Genomic DNA, 26,750 nt, shown 5'->3' with positions numbered 1-26,750 from the left:
GTAAATTATAACACGTAATCGTAGCAGACAACTTGTACCTCTTCTCTTTTAAAGAGCAAATTTGGTCACAAATCTGTCAAACATGGCGCCGCCCATGAGCTGTCTGCTGTTTTTCCTGCTTGTTGTTTTGTGTGTTTCTGCCATTACAGCCAAGAAAGACGAAGAAGAATCAGAAAAGTGGAAAAAGAAAGATGTTCGAGATTATACTGATGCAGACGTTGAACGATTATTCGACCAGTGGGAAGTAAGCATCCCCAGGCACTTGGCAGTTTCGTAAATCCGGCTCGTAGTCGTACGCCATGAAATTGAAAATGAAATGTCCAAAGTGTCTGAACCTCATAACGCAGCCTCTGCTGTCCAAGTTAAGTTCTTGCTAACGCTAAGAGACGCAAGTTTTTGTATTCTTTCAAAATTTTTGGTAGTGTGCTAAATTCATAGCTCAAAATTCAGTGGCATTCTTTACTTATTTTTGATACAAATTACAAGTCCCTGTAAACAAGCCAAAGAATATTTGTCGTGAAATTAATTGACGGATTGAGCTCCAAACTTAAGCATTATTAATTAATTTGGTTGTTTGATCGACGGAAATGATGTGAAAACGCTTACGTTTTCAACCAAGGGACATCATTTACACGATGGAGTTGTTTCCCGTGTCCGCTCATACAGATAATTCCTTCTTTGATGCATGTAATTGTAAACGAAATGCATTCGTACAGTTCATCGGGGTTCATTCCGTGACTTCAAAGGGATCTAATATGACTTGTTATGACAGACGGGCGCAATGGCTTGGTGGTAATTTAAGACGCTGGCCTCCAAAGCGGAAGGTCGTGGGTTCGAATCCCGGCCGCACCTGGTGGGTTAGGGTGGAGATTTTTTCGATCTCCCAGGTCTACTTATGTGCAGACCTGCTAGTGCCTTATCCCCTTTCGTGTGTACACGCAAGCACAAGACCACGTGCGCATGGAAAAGATCCTGTAATCCATGTCAGAGTTCGGTGGGTTAAATAGAAACACGAAAATACCCAGCATGCTTCCTCCGAAAGCGGCGTATGGCTGCCTAAATGGCGGGGTAAAAATGGTCATACACGTAAAAATCGTGGGACTTTCAGCCCACGAACGCAGAAGAAGACTTGTTAGGATTACAAGTGCAGGTTCTACAAATTTGGAGGCTTAAATGCCTCTGAATTATGAGCTATGAATTTAACAGACTAAAGTTCAAGATTACCCTTTTTGGATAAAACATTAGCCTGCAATGTGAAACTGAAAGGTTGAGTATGCCTGCAGGTGAGGATGGCTAAGGGTGGTATCATATCTAGCGCACACCGCATAGCATACACATTGAAGTTCGTTCTTGTGCCGCTCGCTGGATACGGCCCGTCGTAGGCATGGACAGTTTTCCGGAACTTGTCATGTTTAACTGCAGTTTTGAGGGGAACCTAACTCCTCCAGATTGCCGAAAATCCTGATTTATGGAAAACATCTGGGTTTGGACAACTTATGCAGTGTTGTTCTCAGGCCTTGGTATCCAGGTTTCCCAATTGCTTCGTTTCCGGCCGATTTATAAAGAGCACGTGATGCGCACACAAAAATATTGGCGGTCTAGAAGTGTCGTCTGCGCAATGATCGCGGCGACGTCCGCGGCTTTCTTGACCGCCAAGGACGACAACGCTCGTTGTGAGACGTCATTCGTTAGACCTCAATACGGTCATTTACACATACGTTTTTGATCTGCTGCATTGGTCTGACGTACCCAGGTCGGTGGACCGACCAATAGTTTTGAGATGCAGGAGGTACTATGAGTATGAGTATGACTGATATTTTTATAGCCAGGACTTTGGACCTAAACATATATTACAGTGGAACCTCCCTACGTATTAAGACCTCCCACAAATATGAGAAAGTCAGGTCTTAAAATGGAGGGAGTCTGAAAATGGGGGTACATTTTCAGAAATCATCAACTGAAAGTCTGAGAAAACAAAGGTCTTAAAATGGTGGTTCCACTCACCGTAACACCCATCACAGCTTCCCATTTCAGAAAAGAGTCTTTGAAAACAAGGTCTTAAAGTGGAGGGAGTCTTAAAATGGGGGGTTCCACTGTAACATCCATCACAGCTTCCCGTGTGACAAAGAACTGTGTGTTGTGACAGGACGGCGACGAAGACGAGCTGGAGCCCGATGAGTTGCCGGAGTGGAAACGCGAACGACCCAAGGTTGACATGTCGAAGATGGACCTCAGCAAGCCGGAAGAGGTCCTCAAGATATCGAAGAAGGGTCAGACTCTCATGATGTTTGCCACTGTTGCCGGTAAGACACTGATTCCTTTGGGGGGGGGGGGGGGGGGGGGGGGGAAATAGCTAAGTCAGTACAGTGGTACCTACCATGTGGGGACCCTCTGATGAGCGGACACCTCCCATAAAAGGACACATTCTGCGGTCCCTTTGTCTATTATCTCTACCAAAATATATCTGAGGCTGTCATGACAGGCCACCTGCAAAGTAGGGACACTTTTAGGTGGTCCCAAGGTGAGGGTGTCCTTTCATCACAGGTACCACTCAATAGTGTCGCTGGCTTCAAAATCAGTTGTCGTTATCGGCGAGGGTTCCATCCCCATGTTCGGCAAGGGATATATTCTCCCAGAGTCAACTTTAGGCAGAATCTCCTCAGTGTCCGAGCATGCGCACGATAAAGCAAAAGGAACTTCTGAATGCAGATTCGTACACTTTCTTATTTCTTAGTTACTCTTAAACGTCCTCTGTTTCTTAGTTGTTAAATAATATGGTCTTGTTCCCAGGGTACAACAAATTGACCAAGTGCATTATGGTCAGTATGATCAATGAAACTGTTAATAGCCATGGGAAGTCTAGGGGCTTGGAGCTCTTTCATTTCCATTTCCATTACTTTATTATTGTCCCATTGCTGAGAAATTCAGGTCACTTCCACCCAGTGGAAAGCTAGCCACAACAGAGTCACGCTACCCAGGTGTCTGTGTGTTAGGTGTAATCAGCCACTTGCACATATGGCAGAACGACTGAGGTCTTTTACATGTCGCTGTGGTGAGTCGGGGGTGGGACATGGATACTGTCTCCGAGTCTGGACACAAAGTTGACTTAATGTGTCTGTCCCGGCTCGGATTGAAACCAAGACCTGCGGATCACAAGTTGAGTGCTCTTGGCGTGTTGATCAAACATTTCAGTGATACTGATGTTCCCTGACTCAGTGACTGGTACGTTTCGTCTTCCCTGGAAACCAGGGCCGAGGTGCACCAACCTAAACCAGCTGGTGCCACCTAACTGGGTCGTACATCGCCACAAGGTTGGATTGGTTCAATTTGAGATTTGTTGAGATGTCAACCAATTAGATCTCATGTTTGGTTGCTCCCAGTGTCGCGTCGTGCACCTCGGCCCTGGTCATTAGGGAAGTCTGAGGCTTTTTTTTTGCTTTGCAGGGCCGGACTACCGGGGGGGTTATGGGGGTTGCGCAACCCCCCCCCTAGCCTAAACATGTACCTTACTTATTTTTTTATTTTTTTATTATTGCTTATTTTATGCCGTTTCATGCAAGGAGCGACCATTTTCCTATCTCAGAATATGACCTACCCGTGGGTTCTAGGGTTTCCGGACCCCCCCCCAGCCAAAAAATAAAAATATTGAATGGGGTATGCATTTCTTTATTTTACATTGAGTTTCAATTTTTGGGGTATTAATCAGTGACAAAATCTGCTGCCTGAAACTGGTAATGATCATCCTCAGAATGCACCAGATTGCACCATTTTGCATCCTTTTTTTCAAAATTTTCCGGGGGGGCATGCCCCCGGACCCCCCTAGCAAGCTAGGCGCTTCGCGCCGTCGGCTCGGCGCTTCGCGCCTTCACACCCATATCTTCACAATATACTTTTAAAAAAAACCAGTCATAAAATGAACTGATCCGCCCCTGCCGCCAGGGGGAACATCCCCCTGGGCCACCACTGGCAACCCCCCACTTCCTCTTCGCCTAGTCCGGCCCTGCTTTGTGTCTGTCTTCATTAAGCATACACACAAACACAGACACCGTACATACACCCACACACGCATGCATGTTAATAATGCAATTCAAACTGCAACCAGCTATGTATCTTAGTCCTAAATTATATTTATTTTACGCTGTCCAACAGGTGATCCGACAGAAGCTGACACAGAAAGGATCTCCGCCTTGTGGCATTCCAGTCTCTTCAACGCCAACATTGAAACACAGAGGTGAGAGCTCCCACTGACACAGGTAACAAGTTGATAACACTGACTGACGGGGTAAGACGTCGGCCTCTTAATCAGAAGGCCGAGGGTTCTAGCCGCGGCCGCCGGGTGGGTTAAGTGTGGAGATTTTTCCGATCTCCCAGGTCAACTTATGTGCAGACCTGCTAGTGGCTTATCCCCCTACACGCAAGCACAAGACCAAGTGCGCACGGAAAAGATCCTGTAATCCATACCAGAGTTCGGTGGGTTATAGAAACACGATAATACCCAGCATGCTTCCTCCGAAAGCGGCGTATGGCTGCCTAAATGGCGGGGTAAAAATGGTCATACACGTAAAATTCCACTCATGCAAAGACACGAGTGTACGTGGGAGTTTCAGCCCACGAACGCAGAAGAAGAAGAAGAAGATAACACTGACACTTAACAGTGTTCAGCTTGGGAGGAAAAAGACTGATTAGTGTGCGCTTTTCTTTATTTTATTCAAATTCAAACAGACTGTAAACTGTGCATTGGGTGGCGCAGTGGTAAGTATTTTTGGAAAAAGACTTTTTCAGGATATTCAATTTTAAATCTTTAGGCCGACAGATTGATTCTATGAATGTTTTGATATCAATTTCACTTGTTTATAAACTGTGCTCATACCCAAAAAAGGTATGTGGTGGGGGATAACCATGTGCTGTTCACATGTCATGACAGGACGCAGACGTGAGACTTTAAGGATTTCCGCAGCAAGACAACTGACTGCGACTTGTTTCTAAACTGTGCGGTTGTTGCTGACAGCTTTTGTAGAGGGGTGGGGTGATTACCGCCTGCTGTTTATTTGTTTAGATAGGGGGCAGATATTGGACTTTCAGGATTTCTTGGTGCAGCAGGGTTCCAGTTGTTCATTTTTAACTTCAGGCTGACATGTCAACACTGAATGTTTTGATATGGCTTTCAGTGACTATAATTGTTTCTAATCTGTGTGCTTGTTGCTGACAGGTTTGTGGTGGGAGCTAACCGCGTGCTGTTCATGTGTCGTGACGGAGCCCAGGCCTGGGACATCAAGGACTTCTTGGTGAAGCAGGACAACTGTGACAGCGTGGAGATCGAGGGGCAAACTTTTCATGCTAAAGGCGGCAAAGGGGTGAGTAAGAGAAATATTTTAGTTATGAGAAATCTTCATCTTCTTCTTCTTCTTCTTCATCATTCGTGGGCTCAAGCTCCCACTGCCACTCATGTTTTTGTAGGAGGGGATTTTACATGTTTGATTGTTTTTACCCTGCCATTCAGGCAGCCATATGCTGCTTTCCATGGAAACATGCTGGGTATTTTCTTGTTTCTATAACCCACAGAACTCCTACCTGGATTACAGGATTGTTTCTGTGCACACTTGGTCTTGTGGTCTCATATGATATTGTTGTGTGTCTGTGTATAAAGCCATACATACTTTTTTCATCAGAGGTAAACGACTGCTATTGACATTAATTCCGAGACTTGAAACAGTTGTTTTTTCTAATGGTATTGCCTCCCTTGAATTGCTACTTTGACGGGCGCAATGTCCTAGTGAATAAGACGCCTGCCTCCTAAGCGGAAGATTTTGTGTTCGAATCCCGGCTGCACCTGGTGGGTTAAGGGTGGAGATTTTCCGATCTCCCGGGACAACTTGTGTGCTGACCTGCTAGTGCCTTATCCCCCTTCGTGTGTACACGCAAGCACAAGACCAAGTGCGCACGAAAAAGATCCTGTAATTAGAGTTGGGTGGGTTATAGAAACACAAAAATACAAAGCATGCCTCCCTCGAAAGCAGTGTATGGCTGCCTAAATAGCGGGGTCAAAACGATCATACACCTAAAATCCCACTTGTGCAATAAAAACAGGAGTGTACGTGGGAGTTTCAGCCCATGGATGAAGAAGAAGAAGAAGAAAATGCTACTTGCTTGGTTATACAGTTGGTTGTTTGAGTCATTTATTTTCTGAAATTTCATGCTATGTGTTTGTCAAAATGACGACCGCTTTATCATCAGTTGCAGTGACATCATTTGCATCATGATTTATTGTGTGTTACAGTGACATCATTGGCATTACAATGTACTGTGTGTTAGTGTTACAGTGACATCATTAACATTACAATTTACTGTGTGTTAGTGTAACAGTGACATCATCAACATTACAATTTACTGTGTGTTAGTGTTACAGTGACATCATTAGCATTATAATTTACTGTGTGTTGCAGTGACATTATTATAATAACAATTTATTGTGTATTACAGTGACATCATTAGCATAATGATTTTCTGTGTGTTACAGGATTCGAACAGCACAAAAGACAAGAAGAAAGACGGTGGAGGGGAAAAGAAAAAGGCTGCCGGCAGCAATGACATCAAAAAGAAGAAGAAGAAGAAAGATGAGCTGTGAAAATGTGCGTCAAAGAGACTGCCCGTGTGATTGTGTGTGTTGATTCAAACTCAGAGTACGCAAGTTTTGTTGGTTATACATGTACATGTGATGTTTGATCTTTACCTGTGGATAACTGAATCATGCCGTGTTCAATAAGTGTCAGACTGGTAAAGTAGGCACACGTGCACAAAATGTGTCGGATCAGGGTTTTTTTGTTAGTTTTTTTTCCCAAAATTTTAATCAATCTGTTGGATCAGGGTTAGAAAAAATTACATTAACATGATAAGAAAAAAGAGTAGGGTCAGTATAGGAGTTCCCCCCGCTGGTTAGGGTGAAGAATTTACCCTATGCTCCCCAGCATGTCGTAAGAGGCAACTAACGGATTCTTTTTCTCCTTTTACCCTTGTTAAGTGTTTCTTGTATAGAATATAGTCAATGTTTGTAAAGATTTTAGCCAAGCAGTATGTAAGAAATGTTAAGTCCTTTGTACTGGAAACTGGCATTCTCCCAGTAAGGTCATATATTGTACTACGTTGCAAGCCCCTGGAGCAAATTTTTGATTAGTGCTTTTGTGAACAAGAAACAATTAACAAGTGGCTCTATCCCATCTCCTCCCTTTCCCCGTCGCGATATAACCTTGAACGGTTGAAAACGATGTAAACACCAAATAAAGAAAGTATAGGAGTTGGGTTTTTTTACTTTTTTTTTTAACCTTTGTATGGGTTGAAATTCTGATTACTGCAAATTTTGTTGGTTATACACGATGTTCTTCATTTGTAGATGAATCATGCCAGGTAATTTAAGTGTCACACATGTCAATTAGGTCCATCACGTACACAAAATGTGTTGCATCAGGGTTACGTTAACATGGTAAAACGGTCGGGCAAGTAGGAAAGTTTATCTCCTTTAGATTTTAGTTTTCTTTTATTTTCCGCAAAGCTGAACATCTGTATCTGTACTCTGATTTTGTTTATGTAGTGAGGGTGATAATGCTGAGTATTAATCAGGAAAACGGAATCTTTGACTTGCACATTGTATAGTTCACTCACTTTTTTTTTCATTTTTCACTTGATTGTCTCCCTTGGGCTGTCACCCTCAAACGTTTTCAGTGCTGTTGAACATGCACCCATCTCTTTTTTTGCTCTTTTTTTTGTGGTGGGGGGGGGGGTTACAGAATTAGAAGAAAGATAAGATGTGAGGACATGCTTCAAAGAGACTTCCCATGTCATTGTGTGTGTTGATTCAAATTAACTCAGCTTGAGTACAAGTGTTGTTGGTTATGCGTCGTGTTTGTCACTTGTGGATATCACAGTCATGACGGTAATAGGAGTCAAACTTGTGGATATCACAATCATGACGGTAATAGGAGTCAAACTTGTGAATCAGGCACACGTACACAAAATGTTTTGGATCAGGGTTACACAGGCAATCTAAATCTCTGCGATTTCGCGAAAGCAAAAAAAACCAAAATCAATACCAAAATAGTGGGGGGTTTTTACATGCAAAATTCATCTTTCACCAGAGGGGGATCAAGTTCATATTTACAAGGCCCAAATGCTTCAGCTTTTGGGGCTTTTGCCCCAAGACCCACACCAGGGGACTTGCCCATGAACTCCACCAGGGTAGCTGCGGTGTCCCTGGATCCCCGGCAATTTTATTTCTTTGAAACTCGATCTTCCTTGAATGGATTGCCTGTTACAGTAACATGATAAGGAAAAAGAGTAGTGTCAATGTATGAAGGCTTTAAAAAAAAAAAAGTGATCCTTTGTGTGTGTTGAAATTCAGATTAATGCAAGTTTTATTGGTTATCCATGATGTTCTTCACTTGTAGATGAATTGTGCCATGTAATTTAAGAGTTAGCCCCATCACATACACAACATGTGTTGCATCAGGGTTACATTTACATACATGTAGTAAAACAGTAGGGTCGGTAGGAAAGTTTTTTCTCCTTTAGTTTTTGGCTCACGAAGTGTAGCCTATGCGATCGTAACTTTGTCTGTCTGTGCGTGTGTGCGTGTGTATGTCTGTGGTAGAAACTTTAACATTTCGTCATTTGAAGACGTCACATTATGGCGTAAGAGGGTTAGACGTCACGCGTCTCAGTCATTGTTATTTTGAGCGGGCCGAGACTAGTTGGCAGTCGTGTCCCTGTAAGTAGGCTACATGCAGACAGACAGATCTAGATCTAGTGTCTCGCTTTCTTGCACAGTTTCACCTATGCTTACTGTGTGTGTGTGTGTATGTGTGATGGAGTGATTGAGTTTGTGTTACTGTTTGTCGATTTCTTACGTGAGCCTTGAAGGCTTCGCCACTTGTTATTTTTATTTTATTTTTTCGGAAAGCTGAACATGTGCATTTAGATTTCGTTTGGGTAGTGAGGGTAATGATGCTGAGTATTAACCAGGGAAACGTCCCAAAACTGAATGTTTGACTTGCACCTTGTGAAGTTCACTCACTTTTCTTTGATTTTTTCACTTGATTGTCTCCCTTGGCCTGTCACCCTCACACATTTTCAGAGCTGTTCAACTTTCTTCTTTTTTTCTGTGGTGTTGGAGGGGTGGGTTACAGAAAAAAGATGAACTGAGACTTCCCATGTGATTGTGTGTGTTCATTCAAACTCAGCTAGAGGACGCAAGTTTTGTTGGTTATACATGATGTTCTTCACTTGTGGATCAATCGTGCCATGTAATTTGAGTGTCAGACTTGTAAATTAGGCTCATCACGCACACAAGATGTGTTGCATCAGGGTGACATTAACCTGGCTAAAAAGTAGGGTCAGCAGGAAAGTTGTTTTTCTCCTCTGGTGTTTTAGTTTGTTTTATTGCTGTTGTTGTCGGTTTTTTTGTGTGCAAAGCTGAACATGTTAACTTTGATTTTGTTTGATTTGTGAGGGTGAAGCTGCTCATAATTATCAGGGAAACATCTCAAAACTAAATTGATGGCCTGTTCATTGAATAGTTCACCCATTCAGCTTTGATTTCAAATTCAATAAAACTTTATTGTCTGAATGTAACAAACAGACATTTTTCTTTTGGCTTGTGTATAACATCTTCCCTTGATTATCTCCCTTGGCCTGTCACCCTCAAACGTTTTCAGTGGTGTTTTGCACCATATTTTTTTCTTTTTGTTGGTGTCAGGGACGGAGGGTGGTTGCCTTAGATGTCATAACATTTTCCTCACCCCTCCTTCTTTTCAAAAAAAGTGACTGCCAACAGCTTTCATTTTAAGAAATAATATGTAGGCCTATGTGCCTTATTGTGTGAGGTTGCAAAGCGCATGGGATTCACCAATGTTTTCATCTTTTGTTTGTGTGAGTGTTAATCCCAAGCATAACATCTGCTGGGTCAGTTGAGTTGCATGCGTGTTAAAATATGTGACCCTCCACCACGAAATGAGTTGCATGTCACCTTTGCATGATTTTCATATTTATACATTTTCATAAAGAGTTTTGTATGCTCTATCCAGTGGTGAAACCCGTTTTAGAAAAGAGCGAAAACTGTTTGAGTTATAAGCCTGTGACTAAGGTGACCCTCACACTGTTACCAGACACATCCCGGACTTATATTAAGCCTTGCGCAAAACCGCGCGAGGTGACATTCGACTCATTCCATGGTGGAGGGTCACATATTATTATGTTCTTCCAACATGTATTGTCACTTTGGTATGGTTTAGATAGGAACTTGCAAGTTTATTACAATGGCAACTTCTTTTTCATACACAGGCAGGCTGGCACGCACGCTCTCATAAATATACACACACATGCGCATACGCACGCAAATGCACACACACACACACACGCTGTGTACACAGATACTCTGTGTTAGTTTCTTTTCTGTAGGGCTGTGGGCATCTTGTTATGGAAAGACTTTGTATTGAAAATGTTCACTATTAACTCACTTAATTATACTGCCAAGTATATACTGCTGGATTATTCTTCTGAAGTGATCGCAACAGTTTATTAGTACACTATATTCATGTCTTGTATTTGTAGGGCTGTGGGCATCTTGTTATGAAAAGACTCTGTATTGAAAATGTTCACTATTAACTCACTTAATTATACTGCTATGTATATATACTGCTGGGCCCCCCGCGGGTTAGGGGGAAGAATTTACCCGATGCTCCCCAACATGTCGTAAGAGGCGACTAACGGATTCTGTTTCTCCTTTTACCCTTGTTAAGTGTTTCTTGTATAGAATATAGTCAATTTTTGTAAAGATTTTAGTCAAGCAGTATGTTAGAAATGTTAAGTCCTTTGTACTGGAAACTTGCATTCTCCCAGTAAGGTCATATATTGTACTACATTGCAAGCCCCTGGAGCAAATTTTTGATTAGTGCTTTTGTGAACAAGAAACAATTGACAAGTGGCTCTATCCCATCTCCCCCCTTTCCCCGTCGCGATATAACCTTCGTGGTTGAAAACGACGTTAAACACCAAATAAAGAAAAAAGAAAGATTAAAATGGAGGTACATTTACAGAGGTTATGAACACAACATCTCAGAAAGGAGGGTCTGAAATTGGGGGGTCTTAAAAGGGGGGTTCCACTGTTCTACCTCCCAATTTAAGACTCGATCCCTCCCTTTGAAGTCATCCTGCTTTCTTTAATTTTTTTCACATCCTCTGTATGCTTACCCCCATTTTAAGACTCCCTCCTTTTTATGACCTGCTTTTCTCAGACTTGAAGGTCTTAAAGGGGTCCCACTGTGTCATGACCAAAATTAACCTGAAATGACAGGCCACCTGCAATGTAGGGACACTGGTTGTTCTGGTCTCAAGGGTGTCCTTTCATGGCAGGTACAGCTGTATAAGGTTGAATGTTACTGCTGAAACTTTCTGAATGAAGAAAATAACATTAACAAATCTTTAAAAAAAAATCGCATTCTAACTTATGAGATAATGGATGTCGTGATGCAGTACTCGCATCCCTTTTGAATAATCAAACTGGATCAGTGAATGAAAGAAGAGCTAAGCTGATAGAACTTTTATGCAAGAATTTTTTTTATTTGCAGTCAAAAGAGTTGAATCCATACACTGACTATCATTACAAGATACGATTGATTAATCTGTATTTCGGGGTGTGACCGAAATTACAGGGATTTACATGAATTTATTTAAGTTTCTTCTTCTTCTTCTTGTCGATCACTCAGATGGAAACGCCGGCTCTCCGCGCAAATGTTGCCGTGCGTTGTAGGTCGTCCAGACTGCCATAGAGCTTCCCTTGCACCGTGGTCGCCTCCGCGCAGATCTGGCTCCTGAGGCCATTATTTAAGTTTGATATTGGGTAAAGGCACACGCAGTCCTAAAAATTCACATGAAAACTTGGGATCACAATCTTAGATCTGAGATTTTTTTTTTTACATTGTGCAAGACAATGCCCTGCTTGGAAACTTACGACAAATCGACATTCAGACTGCTTGCAGTGCAGAGTGGGAACTATTTTTGATGAAAGAATTTTGCAAATTGACAGTTGGGTGAATTATTAAAAAAAAATTTTTTTTTTAAAGTCCCACTCTGTACAAAGATCAAGCAGCAGAATCATTTACATGGGATGGCCAGTGCATTTGAATGTATATGTGTGCATGTATGATGATAATGCTATTGAGTTGGCGAACAACCATTCCATAGTTTGTTGTACTCTGTATCTTGAGGTGCTTCTTATTTATTCATTGGTAGGAGAAATTATCACTTTATATAATCCCTTGCTTTGTTTTTCTCACTTTTTGTGTCTTCGTCTACCGGTTTCAGAATAGTGTTGTTTTGGGAAATTCATATGAGAGCAGACTGATAACTTTCAAAAGTATATAATATTTCATTGTTAGGATTGTGTCCATACTTGCCATGCTGTACGTGCTAGTCAGTCATCAGTTTTGGGCGTCTGTTCATCTGAATAATTTTTGTTTAGATCATAACATGCTAATGTGAGTGTGTTTGTTTGAATAATCCTTGATTAGAAAACGGTACTGTGCTTTATGACTATGAGAGTATGTGTGTGCATGCGTGTATGCAAGTGCAAGATACACAATGACAGTGCTAAATATGACTACATGATAAAATCATCCTGCTGATCAAAATGCACATATTTGTTCTAATCGTTTCTACATTTCTTAAAAACATTGTATCAGAATCATGGGACACATTTATATATGAAAGCAACAATAAAGTTGTTTTTGTTGTGAAATATGACTTTTGTACTGGTGACCAAATGCAGTGTGCAGTGTGTTTCTGTGTAGTTTTTTGACTCACATGCGAAGCAAAAGTGAGTCTATGTACTCACCCGAGTCGTCCGTCCGTCCGTCCGGACGTCCGTCCGGAAAACTTTAACGTTGGATATTTCTTGGACACTATTCAGTCTATCAGTACCAAATTTGGCAAGATGGTGTATGATGACAAGGCCCCAAAAAACATACCTAGCATCTTGACCTTGCTTCAAGGTCAAGGTCGCAGGGGCCATAAATGTTGCCTAAAAAACAGCTATTTTTCACATTTTTCACATTTTCTCTGAAGTTTTTGAGATTCAATACCTCACCTATATATGATATATAGGGCAAAGTAAGCCCCATCTTTTGATACCAGTTTGGTTTACCTTGCTTCAAGGTCAAGGTCACAGGAGCTCTTCAAAGTTGGATTGTATACATATTTTGAAGTGACCTTGACCCTGAAGTATGGAAGATAACTGTTTCAAACTTAAAAATTATGTGGGGCACATGTTATGCTTTCATCATGAGACACATTTGGTCACGTTTTGACTAACTGTTTTAACGTAGGGGGGGAATCGAGATGAGGGTCGTGGTGTGTGTGTGTGTGTGTGTGTGTGTGTGTACAGCGATTCAGAGAAAACTACTCGACCGATTTGCATGAAACTTTACATGAGAGTTCCTGAGTATAATATCCCCACCCGTTTTTTTTCCATTTTTTTTTATAAATGTCTGATGACGTCATATCCGGCTTTTTGTGAAAGTTGAGGCGGCACTGTCACGCTCTCATTTTTTAACCAAATTGGTTGAAATTTTGGTCAAGTAATCTTTGACTAAGCCCGGACTTTGGTATTGCATTTCAGTTTGGAGGCTTAAAAACTAATTAATGAGTTTGCTCATTAAAGCTGTCATTAAAATCGATTTTTTGCAAACAGATTTAAAATTGATTGCGTTGTATTCCTCATCTTCTCCTGAATTCAAAAATATATAGATATGTCATGTTTACTCTTAAAATATGCTCAGAATGAAAGGAAATCGGTTTAGTAAGTACTACGGATGCGTGCTTCGCGGAGGCGAGCGTGACCCGTCTCGGTCTTCGGTATGGTTAGCCGAGACTATCTGAAAGTAGTCTCGGCGATGATTGGTTTGTGGTGTTGATCTTGACTAAATGTCTTTATATCGCTTCACGTGACTTATTTTTGTAGTAGTCTTGAGAGAGCATCAGGCCCCGCCCACTGTGATCCCGCCCCGCTCATGACGAGTGCCTTGTGGTATGATTGACAGTGCTAAAGCCACCTTCCTTCCCATGGGAAGCATCCTGTTTACCAATCAACCATGACAGATCTGTCCAGGCTTTTGCATCATTCCACTTGGAAACATACCTTCTTCTACTTCTTCTTCTTCTACTTCTTCTTCTACTTCTTCTTCTACTTATTCTTCTACTTCTTCTTCAGCGTTCCAGAATTTTCTGGTTACGTGTGAGCTCGTTTGCCCATTTGGGTTCCCCACACTATACTCTGAGAGCATATAGTCAGCTCACTCCGCTTTCGTTGAGTAGGCATGCTGGGTATTTTCGTGTTTCCATAACCCACCGAACTCAGACATGGATTACAGGATCTTTTCCGTGCGCACTTGGTCTTGTGCTTGCGTGTACACACAAAAGGGGTTAAGTCACTAAGCAGGTCTGCACATAAGTTGACCTGAGAGATCGGAAAAATCTCCACACTTAACCTTTGCCGGATGCCGCTTTTGACTACACACTCCCGACGATGCGGGTTTGTCTGAACCCATACATTTGAAAGAGGGTTTTTACCGTTTATTCCTCTAACGACGATGCGGGTTTGTCTGAACCCATACATTTGAAAGAGGGTTTTTACCGTTTATTTCTCTAACGACGGGGTGGGTTCAGGGAAACCCACAGCGCTACTTCAGTGGTTGCATCGAGTTTCTCCCTTCACCGACCTCTTGCAGGGGAGGGAGAGGGGGAGGGAGAGACTGATGAGAGAGACTGAGAGACTAAGAAAGAGAGAGAGAGAGAGACTAAGAAAGAGAGAGAGACTAAGAAAGAGAGAGAGAGAGAGAGACTAAGAAAGAGAGAGAGAGAGAGTCTAAGAAAGAGAGTGAGAGACTAAGAAAGAGAGAGAGAGAGAGACTAAGAAAGAGAGAGAGGGAGACTAAGAAAGAGAGAGAGAGAGAGACTAAGAAAGAGAGAGACTAAGAAAGAGAGAGAGAGAGACTAAGAAAGAGAGAGAGAGACTAAGAAAGAGAGAAAGACTAAGAAAGAGAGAGAGAGAGAGAGACTAAGAAAGAGAGAGAGAAATACTAAGAAAGAGAGAGAGAGAGAGACTAAGAAAGATAGAGAGAGAGACAAATAAAGAGAGAGAGAGACAAATAAAGAGAGAGAGAGACTAAGAAAGAGAGAGAGAGAGAGACTAAGAAAAAGAGAGAGAGAGACTAAGAAAGAGAGAGAGACTAAGAAAGAGAGAGAGAGAGAGACTAAGAAAGAGAGAGAGAGACTAAGAAAGAGAGAGAGGGAGACTAAGAAAGAGAGAGAGACTAAGAGAGAGAGAGACTAAGAAAGAGAGAGAGACTAAGAAAGAGAGAGAGAGAGACTAAGAAAGAGAGACTAAGAAAGAGAGAGAGAGACTAAGAAAGAGATAGAGACTAAGAAAGAGAGAGAGGGAGACTAAGAAAGAGAGAGAGAGACTAAGAAAGAGAGAGAGAGAGACTAAGAAAGAGAGAGAGATCGAGAGACTAAGAAAGAGAGAGAGAGAGTCTAAGAAAGAGAGAGAGGGAGACTAAGAAAGAGAGAGAGAGAGAGACTAAGAAAGAGAGAGAGAGAGAGACTAAGAAAGAGAGAGAGACTAAGAAAGAGAGAGAGAGAGACTAAGAAAGAGAGAGAGAGACTAAGAAAGAGAGAGAGGGAGACTAAGAAAGAGAGAGAGACTAAGAGAGAGAGACAAAGAAAGAGAGAGAGAGAGAGACTAAGAAAGAGAGAGAGAGAGAGAGACTAAGAAAGAGAGAGAGGGAGACTAAGAAAGAGAGAGAGAGAGACTAAGAAAGAGAGAGAGAGAGACTAAGAAAGAGAGAGAGAGACTAAGAAAGAGAGAGAGGGAGACTAAGAAAGAGAGAGAGAGACTAAGAAAGAGAGAGACTAAGAAAGAGAGAGAGGGAGACTAAGAAAGAGAGAGAGAGACTAAGAAAGAGAGAGACAAAGAAAGAGAGAGAGAGACTAAGAAAGAGAGAGACTAAGAAAGAGAGAGAGAGAGACTAAGAAAGAGAGAAAGGGAGACTAAGAAAGAGAGAGAGAGAGAGACTAAGAAAGAGAGAGAGAGAGAGAGACTAAGAAAGAGAGAGAGACTAAGAAAGAGAGAGAGAGAGACTAAGAAAGAGAGAGAGAGACTAAGAAAGAGAGAGAGGGAGACTAAGAAAGAGAGAGAGACTAAGAGAGAGAGAGACAAAGAAAGATAGAGAGAGAGACTAAGAAAGAGAGAGAGAGACTAAGAAAGAGAGAGAGAAAGAGAGACTAAGAAAGAGAGAGAGGGAGACTAAGAAAGAGAGAGAGAGAGAGAGAGACTAAGAAAGAGAGAGAGAGAGACTAATAAAGAGAGAGAGAGAGACTAATAAAGAGAGAGAGACTAACAAGGAGAGAGAGAGAGACTAACAAAGAGAAAGAGAGAGACTAAGAAAGAGAGAGAGAGAGACTAAGAAAGAGCTAGAGAGAGAGAGAGAGACTAAGAAAGAGAGAGAGAGAGACTAAGAAAGAGAGAGAGAGACTAAGAAAGAGAGAGAGAGACTAAAAAAGAGACAGAGAGACTAAGAGAGAGAGACAGAGAGAGAGACTAAGAAAGAGAGAGAGAAAGAGAGACTAAGAAAGAGAGAGAGACTAAGAGAGAGAGAGAGAGACTAAGAAAGAGAGAGACTAAGAAAGAGAGAGAGACTAAGAAAGAGAGAGAGAGAGACTAAGAAAGAGAGATAGAGAGACTAAGAAAGAGAGAGAGAGACTAAGAAAGCGAGAGACTAAGAAAGAGAGAGAGAGAGAGACTAAGAGAGAGAGAGACTAAGAAAGAGAGAGAGAGAGACTAAGAAAGAGAGAGAGAGACTAAGAAAGAGAGACAGAGAGAGAGACTAAGAGAGAGAGACAGAGAGAGAGACAGAGAGAGAGACAGAGAGAGACAGAGACAGAGACAGACAGTCAGAAAGACAGAGAGAGACAGAGACAGAGACAGACAGTCAGATAGACAGACAGTCAGATAGACGGATAGACGGATAGACAGACAGACAGACAGAGCAACTGACAACAGACATACAGACAGAGAGATACGGACAGACAAACAGAGAGACAGACAGTCTCTTGGAGACAAACAGGCAGACAGACACTGTTCCGCCGCTTTGGTAATTATGGGTGTAGCAGAACCCGCGCCGTCGGCAGAGGGATAGTTACAATCACTACTACTCTTTAAAAGTATGGGTTTGTGTGAACCCGCGCCATCGGTAGTGTTTATGTAAATTATCATAATCAATTAATTCTGATGTTTTGTCATGTACACACTAAAAATTTGCAGACAGAGAGCAAATTAGGTGTGTGAGAGATACTTAAAATTTCAAAACGATACCTTTAATGGTTCCAGAGTTACAATGATTTTAGTGTGTCTCTGGGTACAGGTGAACCCAGGAAGCACGGCAAAGGTTAACCCACCAGGTAGCAGCGACCGGGATTCGAACTCATGACCTCCCGATTAGGAGGCCGACGTCTTACCACTGCCACGCCACTGCGCCCGTCCTACCAAAACTCAACACGGATTGGGTTAAGCTTGCTGTACCACGCAGAGATCATTATGGATTAATTTAGTAAGCTCAACTAAAGTTAATTTGTGAAATGTATTCCGTGTGAAATGTATTCTGACGATTTCAGTGATTGAATCGTCTGCTAGCTCAAGAAGTACAACTTTTTGCATATCAGGGCTGCCCCAACACTGATCGCCTACAGAGCCCAGTAGTTTTTATCATTTTAACAAGTTGCAAAGAGTGGGAAAGACATTGAAGCAACAGCCTGTATGACTCGTCCCACCAAAGTCAGGACTTTTATTGTACTCTAAATTATTATCATGCGCTCTCCCGCATCCGTTGCGAAGATGACCAACAGTGGTCCCTGCAACGTAACAAATCCAGATCCAGATCCAGATTCGTGCCTTCTTCGTCGCCATCTTGGCTCGCTCGCCTCGTTCTGAGCCCGTTGCCTAGACCAATCCAGAGCGACTTTGCTTTGAGCGAGCTCTCGTGACTCTGAGCAACGCATGGCTGGTGTAAGGGAAATAACTTAGTTGCAAAGAGGGGGGTTTAATCACATGACACGACTGACGAATGACAGACCATTGACGGACCACGTGACGAGGTAGGCCAATCAGGCGACAAGGCGGCAAATCGCCAACGGGACGGCGCAGTTTATCAGAGAAATCACACAGAACAGACGTTACGTCGCCCCGAAAGGGATCGTATCAAGTAAGTACCTTGGTAGAACATGGTCGCCAGTGCTTAGCTTGCCGTTCCAGTAGAACATGGTCGCTAGGAACGGACGGCCATACTTGCCAAGGGCACATTACGGGCATCCCGTAAAACCCGTGTAAAATATTACATTGGCGACGAGGATGTCGAGACGAGCCTGCGCCATGTTGCGAGACCGTTTTCGACGTGGGTTGGGGGGTGGAAAACGTCTCTGTTGCGTGATGGTCTGATTGACTGCCGGGGACATATGGAGTTTCCTCCGGTGTCCTCCTTTTTTGTTTCATTCTAATTTATGTTTACCTTGCATAGGAGTAAAGGATTGTTTTAGTTTCGAAATTGTTTAGGGAATATTTAGTTTCCGTTGCCTCTATAGACTCAATCGGGTGCACAAAGTGTAGCCGAGTGAGAACTTGACTGTAAAAATAATAAACTGGGTAACGTTTCGGATTCCTGGAATGAATTAAACAAAGTCTTATGTTTTTAATTCGAAATTGTTGAGATTTTTGAGTATAGGTCCAATTCATTCTTCTTACTCGGCGTGACGTTATCAAATGGATCGGCTAGCTTTAGCCCTAAGGGGCACAACTCCGCTCATACTCTCTTCGCGCCGCCATATTGGATGCCGTCTTTGTTAGTTTTCTTCATTGCACTCTTGTTCTTTTTGCGTATTTAACTGTGTATGCAGACAAAATGAAGAAAACTGTGCATGCATGAGTCCAAAGGGGATCTGCCTTTTTAACACAACAGCACAACATAAAAAGTAAAGCAAGAATACATTATTATATTCATTTATTTATTCTTTATCTCAAATTACCATGCAGACAGTGCACCAAAATTCACAAGATAAAGCTCTCAAGACAGGCAAATGAGGTACAATGCAGCTCAGGTAACTACTGCAAAGTATAATTTTCAAAGCATCCTATCACAGTGTTCACTCTAAAGGCACAACCGATGGACAATTGTTGATTAGCGCACTGCACACAGCAAAAAATAACCAGTTATAATCGTCTTCTCCGCTCAGTAACTTCCTTCCAGTTGTCACCCTGATGGTAAACAACTTTAGGGATCCTAAAGTGTGCCTGCTGACTGCAGTTTTTGGCCACACAACGTGTCATTTTCACTTTTGTCGAGTCGCCACCCAACGCTCAAGCACTGTCAGAGATCGTGCAAGGCATCCAACATGGCGGCGGATGACCAATTCCAGAGAGTTACGACCCGTGATTCTCATACCGCGCGCGCCGAGTAGAAATGCTGTTGTTAACTTGAGTTTCTGCAATGGGAATTAAACAAATTCTTATGTTTTTAATAATATATTAGACAAGTAGGTTTTTGATTAATTTCCAGTTGCACAGATATCAAACGTCGCAAGTTGTGACGAACGAGACCACTTGCGGTTTACAAAATACCTACAATCCGTTGCTTTGAGCAAGTTTTTGTTATTATATTTGCAAGGTGTTTGTTGTTATAATGAAGGAGATGCATTTTGAATAGGAGGGTTGATGGAATAGTTTTTGACTCACATGCGAAGCAAAAGTGAGTCTATGTACTCACCCGAGTCGTCCGGACGTCCGTCCGTCCGGAAAACTTTAACGTTGGATATTTCTTGGACACTATTCAGTCTATCAGTACCAAATTTGGCAAGATGGTGTATGATGACAAGGCCCCAAAAAACATACATAGCATCTTGACCTTGCGTCAAGGTCGCAGGGGCCATAAATGTTGCCTAAATAACAGCTATTTTTCACATTTTTCCCATTTTCTCTGAAGTTTTTGAGATTCAATACCTCACCTATATATGATATATAGGGCAAAGTAAGCCCCATCTTTTGATACCAGTTTGGTTTACCTTGCTTCAAGGTCAAGGTCACAGGAGCTCTTCAAAGTTGGATTGTATACATATTTTGAAGTGACCTTGACCCTGAACTATGGAAGATAACTGTTTCAAACTTAAAAATTATGTGGGGCACATGTTATGCTTTCATCATGAGACACATTTGGTCACATATGATCAAGGTCAAGGTCACTTTGACCCTCATGAAATGTGACCAAAATAAGGTAGTGAACCACTAAAAGTGACCATATCTCATGGTAGAAAGAGCCAATAAGCACCATTGTACTTCCTATGTCTTGAATTAACAGCTTTGTGTTGCATGACCTTGGATGACCTTGACCACATGTATTTTGGTAGGGAAAATGTGTAAAGCAGTTCTTAGTGTATGATGTCATTGCTAGGTTTAGTTATTTGTCATGTAAAGGTCAAGGTCAAGCATGTGAGTCGTATGGGCTTTGCCCTTCTTGTTAAGTTTAAAAATTCTTCCAATTTTTGACTCACATGCGAAGCAAAAGTGAGTCTATGTACTCACCCGAGTCGTCCGTCCGTCCGTCCGGACGTCCGTCCGTCCGGACGTCCGTCCGGAAAACTTTAACGTTGGATATTTCTTGGACACTATTCAGTCTATCAGTACCAAATTTGGCAAGATGGTGTATGATGACAAGGCCCCAAAAAACATACATAGCATCTTGACCTTGCTTCAAGGTCAAGGTCGCAGGGGCCATAAATGTTGCCTAAAAAACAGCTATTTTTCACATTTTCCCCATTTTCAAGTTTTTGAGATTCAATACCTCACCTATATATGATATATAGGGCAAAGTAAGCCCCATCTTTTGATACCAGTTTGGTTTACCTTGCTTCAAGGTCAAGGTCACAGGAGCTCTTCAAAGTTGGATTGTATACATATTTTGAAGTTACCTTGACCCTGAACTATGGAAGATAACTGTTTCAAACTTAAAAATTATGTGGGGCACATGTTATGCTTTCATCATGAGACACATTTGGTCACATATGATCAAGGTCAAGGTCACTTTGACCCTTATGAAATGTGACCAAAATAAGGTAGTGAACCACTAAAGGTGACCATATCTCATGGTAGAAAGAGCCAATAAGCACCATTGTACTTCCTATGTCTTGAATTAACAGCTTTGTGTTGCATGACCTTGGATGACCTTGACCTTGGGTCAAGGTCACATGTATTTTGGTAGGAAAAATGTGTAAAGCAGTTCTTAGTGTATGATGTCATTGCTAGGTTTAGTTATTTGTCATGTAAAGGTCAAGGTCAAGCATGTGAGTCGTATGGGCTTTGCCCTTCTTGTTAAGTTTAAAAATTCTTCCAATTTTTTATTTTTGGCGTTCGTTGGAGATGTCGTCTGCTTAGCTAACGTTAGAACCGGAAGTGAGATCATAATTATTTATTCAAGGCCGCCATTATGTGTGTTGCTTCCGGTTCGAGTGTTGTGTTTTTCGAGTTGATCGTCGTAAGTTTACTTGTTAAAAGCATGATGGATTTATGGTTTTGATATGGGAATATTAAGTTCAGCTATCAGACTTTGCCGGTTTGAATAGGGGATATGGCGTTTAAAAGTTCAGCTATCAGACTTTGCCGGTTTGAATAGGGAATATGGCGTTTAAAAGTTCAGCTATCGGACTATGTTCGGTTTGTTATGGGAATATTAAGTTGAGCTATCAGACTATGTTCATTTATGCATCGCGTAAAATGTGTGTAGATTGCATCATAACCGTTTCGTCCGCGTACGTTTCATCTTTTTCGTGCGGCAGCGAGCTGGATTTCGCTCAAGATATTTTGTTGTTGAGATTTTGTTTCCAGTACTGAATCTTCAGGATTCAGATCTCGTTCGCATTCTGTTATTAACCTTGCCTGTTTGCTGTAGATTTACTTTGAAACGAGGTATGCTTTGATCTTAGATCTGTCTGGATCTATTTTTGTTTTCTCTTTCGTTTGGTAGCAGTCGTTCGTTCTACAGAGGCCACGTACCCGTTTTTCAGAAATAAATGTTCATTTTCTACAATTCGATTAGGGTTTCTTTGTTTCCCGTTGCACTGTTCTATTTGCATGTGATTTTCTCGGATAAAATCCGGTGAAATTTACGCATGCGTCGTACCACATGCGGTCATCACTAGATCCTCTCGTAGATCGCTAGCGCTGATCGCAGAGACTATAATGTTCAGTTTGCTTTTGCAAGGTGCGATTTTGTTATCGGATTTATTATTCTTTGCTCTTGAAGAATCTTCGCTAGATTCTGTGCTTTCTATTTCAGACATTTTTTGGTCCAAATCGTGAAGTCTTGTAAACTGCCGAGTTCGTTCGATTTTCAATATAGCGTTTGTACTGTTGGTGTAGTCTTGGTCAACCCAAGATCATAAGCATTGCGGAACTCCAGTCTCGTAGTCTTGGTTTGGGTGACGTCGACTGTGTTTGTTTTCGTAAGCTTGTGACGTAAATTCATGAAGGAGTATCACTTCATTTCCATTTCACTCAGTTCCATATAATTATGGTTGTTCACGGGGTTACAAATGAAAAGAAAATGCAAATGAATAAAAGAACAACAAAGAAAGAAAGAAATTAAAGAACATCAAACACGTTTTGGATGAACTGTAAATTAGTGGTTTAATTGGTTTGTATTTCGTGTGTGTACAACACTTTATTGATTTAGGGGGTAATGTAGTCACTGTTTGCATTGTTTCACAGTGATCGATTAATTCATTGAAAGTATAAGGCATTCATTCTGTAGACCATTATTAGTCATTGATTGTGCATTATACGCTTTGAAATTTAAGTTGCTTACATTCACCTTAATTCATGGTCATCGATAATAATTTTTTGGCTGGTGGAGAACTGGGTAAGAAATATACATAATAGGATATTGGAATGATAAGTTTACGAGACCGTTTAACAGCAAACAGGTACGGTACGTAACAAATATCAAAAGGGAATTTATGCAACACATGATGACACAATGTGTACAGTTACTTTTTACCTCGGTCTGCTACAATAGCAGACGACTTTATTCTGTGTTAACCCGGATGTATTCGGGGGTGGGTATTGCAAAGGATGTTGGGTAGTTCTAAAAATAGCCCTCAATCATCCTGCAAAAGTGGACAAAGAAAGCTGAATTTTCGCTGACCCGCCATCCACCCCCTTGTATACTCCACCTTTTTTACAACTGCCAATGAGCTTGATATCTTGCCAATTTTTGTGTCTTCTGAAATTTGCTTGCCCAGGAGAATTTTTGTTGATACCATGCTAGTCAATTTTTCTTTCTAAGTTTTTTCTGAATGCTCACAGGTGGGCGGTCAACGCCCACACCTTTGACTATTTCATTTCGATCTGCTAAACACTCAGCAGGTAAGCATCAAGAAGCGGTGGTCACAGCAGTTGACAATGCCTTCATATGCCCAGTTCAAGCGCTAAAGCAGTACATTGGGAAAAGAGGCTGCATGACATGTCCTTTGTTTATGCTAAAGGGTCGTTCCCTCCTGAGGAGAGAATTTGTTACAACACTGAAAGCAATGTTGAACATTGCAGGAATTCCAGCGGGCCGATTCAATTCGCACAGTTTTAGAATAGGGGCAGCTACATCGAGCGCCGCAAAGGGTGCATCAGATGCCCAAATTCGCAAACTAGGACGTTGGCAGTCCGATGCCTTCAAGAGATACATTCGATTACCTTAACCCATCGAAGTAGTAGCTCAGTAAGCAAGAGTACTCGCAGGGGGCACTAGTCAATTTATTCAAAAACTGAAGGCCTTGTCCAGGAGGTTGGCCTGGGTAGGGGCTTAAGTTGGAGAGTGAAGATGGGGCCATATAAACTTAAGTCAACAAGGGAAGCTCACCCAGGAGGTTGACCTGGATAGGTACCTACGTTGGAGATCGAACAACCAAACTTAGTCAAAGGTAAACACGTTCATAGGGACAGAAGGCACAGGGCTGGCGTGCTTGGAGGTCGGCCATACATAGCCAGCCTTGCTGATAGGACCTAATAATAGTGAATCTGTCATATACATAACTTGGCCGATTTGTAACAAGACCTGGGAGGTTGACCCTGTTTTGTCGCATAATTTTGTACAGGATCTGGCGTGGGGTTGCTGTGGAACCCCCTGTTTAGCGATTCCACAGATGTGGCGGTCAACGCCCACACCTTTGATATTGTGTACATAATGATATTTTATTGAGGCTTTATTGATGCATAATATGAGAATCTCTAGTCAGAATGAATGACTGATTTGCTTGATGTAAATATATGAGAAAGTGTGAAAATGAGATGTTATCCCCCTTTTTAGGTCTACTTGGCCAGTTAAATGCTTTGTGGGATTTTTGTGTTTGGTGGTCCCGCTAGCAGGTGAATGTGAGAAGTACGGTTTATATAACCGCGTGATTTTTTGAACCATGTACAGCGGGACCACCTTATATTTTTATAATGTATATATATACAAGTCTGACCTCAGTCGCTTTAAAAAATAAAGCGTCCTTTATCTATCACAAATTTGGTGTGAGTCTGAGTTTGTTGCATAAATGATTTTATGTGAGCTTGTGAACATAAATGTGATAAGAAGTCGCGATGTTTGTCGGGAGAAACTTTCAACAGCGTTTCCGAGTATTCTTCGCGTAAGAAATGGATTGCAGTTGAACTGCAGGATACAAACAATACCGGGCAACCAGTTGCTTCTGGACCGCTGTATTTCTGTTTGTGTCGGCTGCACTGAACTCCTAAACAATACGGATTAACAGGTGTAGACGGAGCCGCTCTAAATCCTCGTTTCGCCGGGTATCGAGTAGAAAATGGCGCTTTGTCACTAAAACACACTGTCGGCAAATGGTGCATTTGAACACGGAGCATAATCAAAGGCAAGTGGAGACCAAGACGTTCAGATCACATCAAGCTTTGAGTGACACGTGATAGTGGTCATCTGTAAAACTGTCAGAACTGCGGTGGCAGGGCGAACTTATCCGTGCCCATGGTTCCGTTTTTATAGCGGGAGGATAAGGAACTTGAGACCAAGACGCTCAGTTCAACATCAAGTTCCTGGTGTTGGGAAGCTGAGACTGATAAGTTTTGTCTCAGGACATTGACAGTTGCGATCCGTAGTCACGTGAGAGTGGTCTTTGTGTTTCTAACATTGTCAGAACTGCAGTGGCAGTCCAATTCTCCATACCCATGTTCCCGTTTTCACAGCGGATGGAGACAGAATTTGAGACCGATATGCTCAGTTAACCTGAAGCTTTAATGGTCGGGTAGCTGAGAATAGTTGTGTCTCAGAACACCGCCGCAGCAAGCAGTTACGCTCCGTGGTCCTGTTTTTCAGAACGGGTGAAAAGGGAGACAGTTGCACAAAATGCCTATCGCAGACAGCCTAAGGGTGGGGGCCTGTCTTCAAATACTGGTAGTGCTCCCCAGAGAAGCTTTTATAGGTCAACACCACAGAAGGAGATACTCAAATATTTCCCAGCAGCTCAAGTTCCCTGCAGTGTTCGGTGGTTTTGCACCAACTGTAGGTAAAAGAAGAGTGGCCAAGCACGTGCACATATATGCAGTTATCTAGTGTAACGAAGCACTTCACGTGCGATGGGGGATGTATCTATTTCTGCAGGTAGCAGGAAAGCCTGAAGTTTGATATAAGAATGAAGAGGGTGTCTCGTACAGATGAAAAGAAGATACCCAAATAAAAATCATATAAGCTGCTGATCTGCTGATAAAAAGAACAATTCAGGTCTGCAGTGATGTTTAAAAAACCCAAACAAGAGCAGTACACAAAGACAAAGCAGATGCTTGGAAAGGATTATGTTGACATGTGTTGCAAAATGGAAAGGTATTGCCACGAAAAGAGAATGGACATGGAAAGAAAGGCATTGTCCTGGAAAGATGATGGAAATGGAAAAAGAAAAGAAAAAATGGCATTGTCCTGGAAAGATGCTGGACATGGAAAGAAAAGAAAAAATGGCATTACCATGAAAAGAAATGTATTGTCCTGGAAAGATGCTGGACATGGAAAGAAAAGAAAAAATGGCATTGCCATGGAAAGAAAGGCATTCCTGAAAAGATGCGGGACATGGAAAGAAACGAAAAAATGGCATTGCCATGGAAAGAAAGGCATTGTCCTGGAAAAAATATGGAAATGGCGAAAGAAAGGAAAAGAAAAAATGGCTTGGAAAGATGATGAAAATGTAAAGCATTTTTAGCATATAGGTTTTTTTATGGTCTTAACAGTTAAACATGTATTACGTTATCATTAAGATTCATGCTTTGTTAGCACTAAGCAGTTGTTTTAATCAGTCTGGTTTTCTCTTGTTTTCATCTTATGAACATTCTAAATGTTAGACTAACTTATTGTCTTGTACAGAATAACAACTGTGTGAATGGTGCTATACTGAATGAAAGAGTGTGACATGAAGTTCTTGTACATCATTGTAAAGAGTGTGAATGACGTTTTAGTTTAGATGTCAAGCGCTTAGAGCAAGCCTTTTTAACAAAAGTTTTTGATTTAGCGCTATATAAATGTTCTTATTATTATTATTATTATTATTAAAGAACGGTATTGCTGTGGAAATGGAAGAATTTAGAAAGTCTCAGGAATGGTTTCCCCATGGTCAGT

At 41.8% G+C, this 26,750-nt stretch overlaps 1 protein-coding gene across 2 annotated transcripts; it reads left to right on the top strand.

The window, feature by feature from the left end:
- The first annotated feature begins 76 nt into the window (after window positions 1-76).
- Window positions 77-12,563, top strand: LOC138950437 (LRP chaperone MESD-like). 2 transcript variants are annotated; one of them, XM_070322174.1, is made up of 6 exons: window positions 77-244; window positions 2,147-2,303; window positions 4,150-4,231; window positions 5,210-5,354; window positions 6,518-6,629; window positions 11,754-12,563. In XM_070322174.1, exons 1-5 carry the CDS (start codon window positions 83-85, stop codon window positions 6,623-6,625), a joined length of 654 nt encoding a protein of 217 aa, XP_070178275.1. In that variant the 5' UTR covers window positions 77-82; the 3' UTR covers window positions 6,626-6,629; window positions 11,754-12,563. The 2 variants fall into 2 exon arrangements, with proteins under 2 accessions (XP_070178275.1, XP_070178273.1); XM_070322172.1 differs by lacking the exon at window positions 11,754-12,563 and having other exon boundaries at window positions 6,518-6,816.
- Window positions 12,564-26,750: the final 14,187 nt, after the last annotated feature.

The sequence above is a fragment of the Littorina saxatilis genome, linkage group LG16 (genome assembly GCF_037325665.1).
Source record: "Littorina saxatilis isolate snail1 linkage group LG16, US_GU_Lsax_2.0, whole genome shotgun sequence".
NCBI lineage: Eukaryota > Metazoa > Mollusca > Gastropoda > Littorinimorpha > Littorinidae > Littorina > Littorina saxatilis.
The sequence above is the reverse complement of the archived record's forward strand: the minus strand, read 5'-3'. Positions and strand labels throughout refer to the sequence as shown.

Excerpts from the sequence above, each read along its gene's own strand:
- LOC138950437 (XM_070322174.1), top strand. The coding sequence starts at position 83 with ATGGCGCCGCCCATGAGCTGTCTGCTGTTTTTCCTGCTTGTTGTTTTG. Across the intron at positions 245-2,146 it reads GATTATTCGACCAGTGGGAA|GACGGCGACGAAGACGAGCT; the intron begins GTAAGCATCCCC and ends GTGTTGTGACAG. Across the intron at positions 4,232-5,209 it reads GCCAACATTGAAACACAGAG|GTTTGTGGTGGGAGCTAACC; the intron begins GTGAGAGCTCCC and ends TGTTGCTGACAG.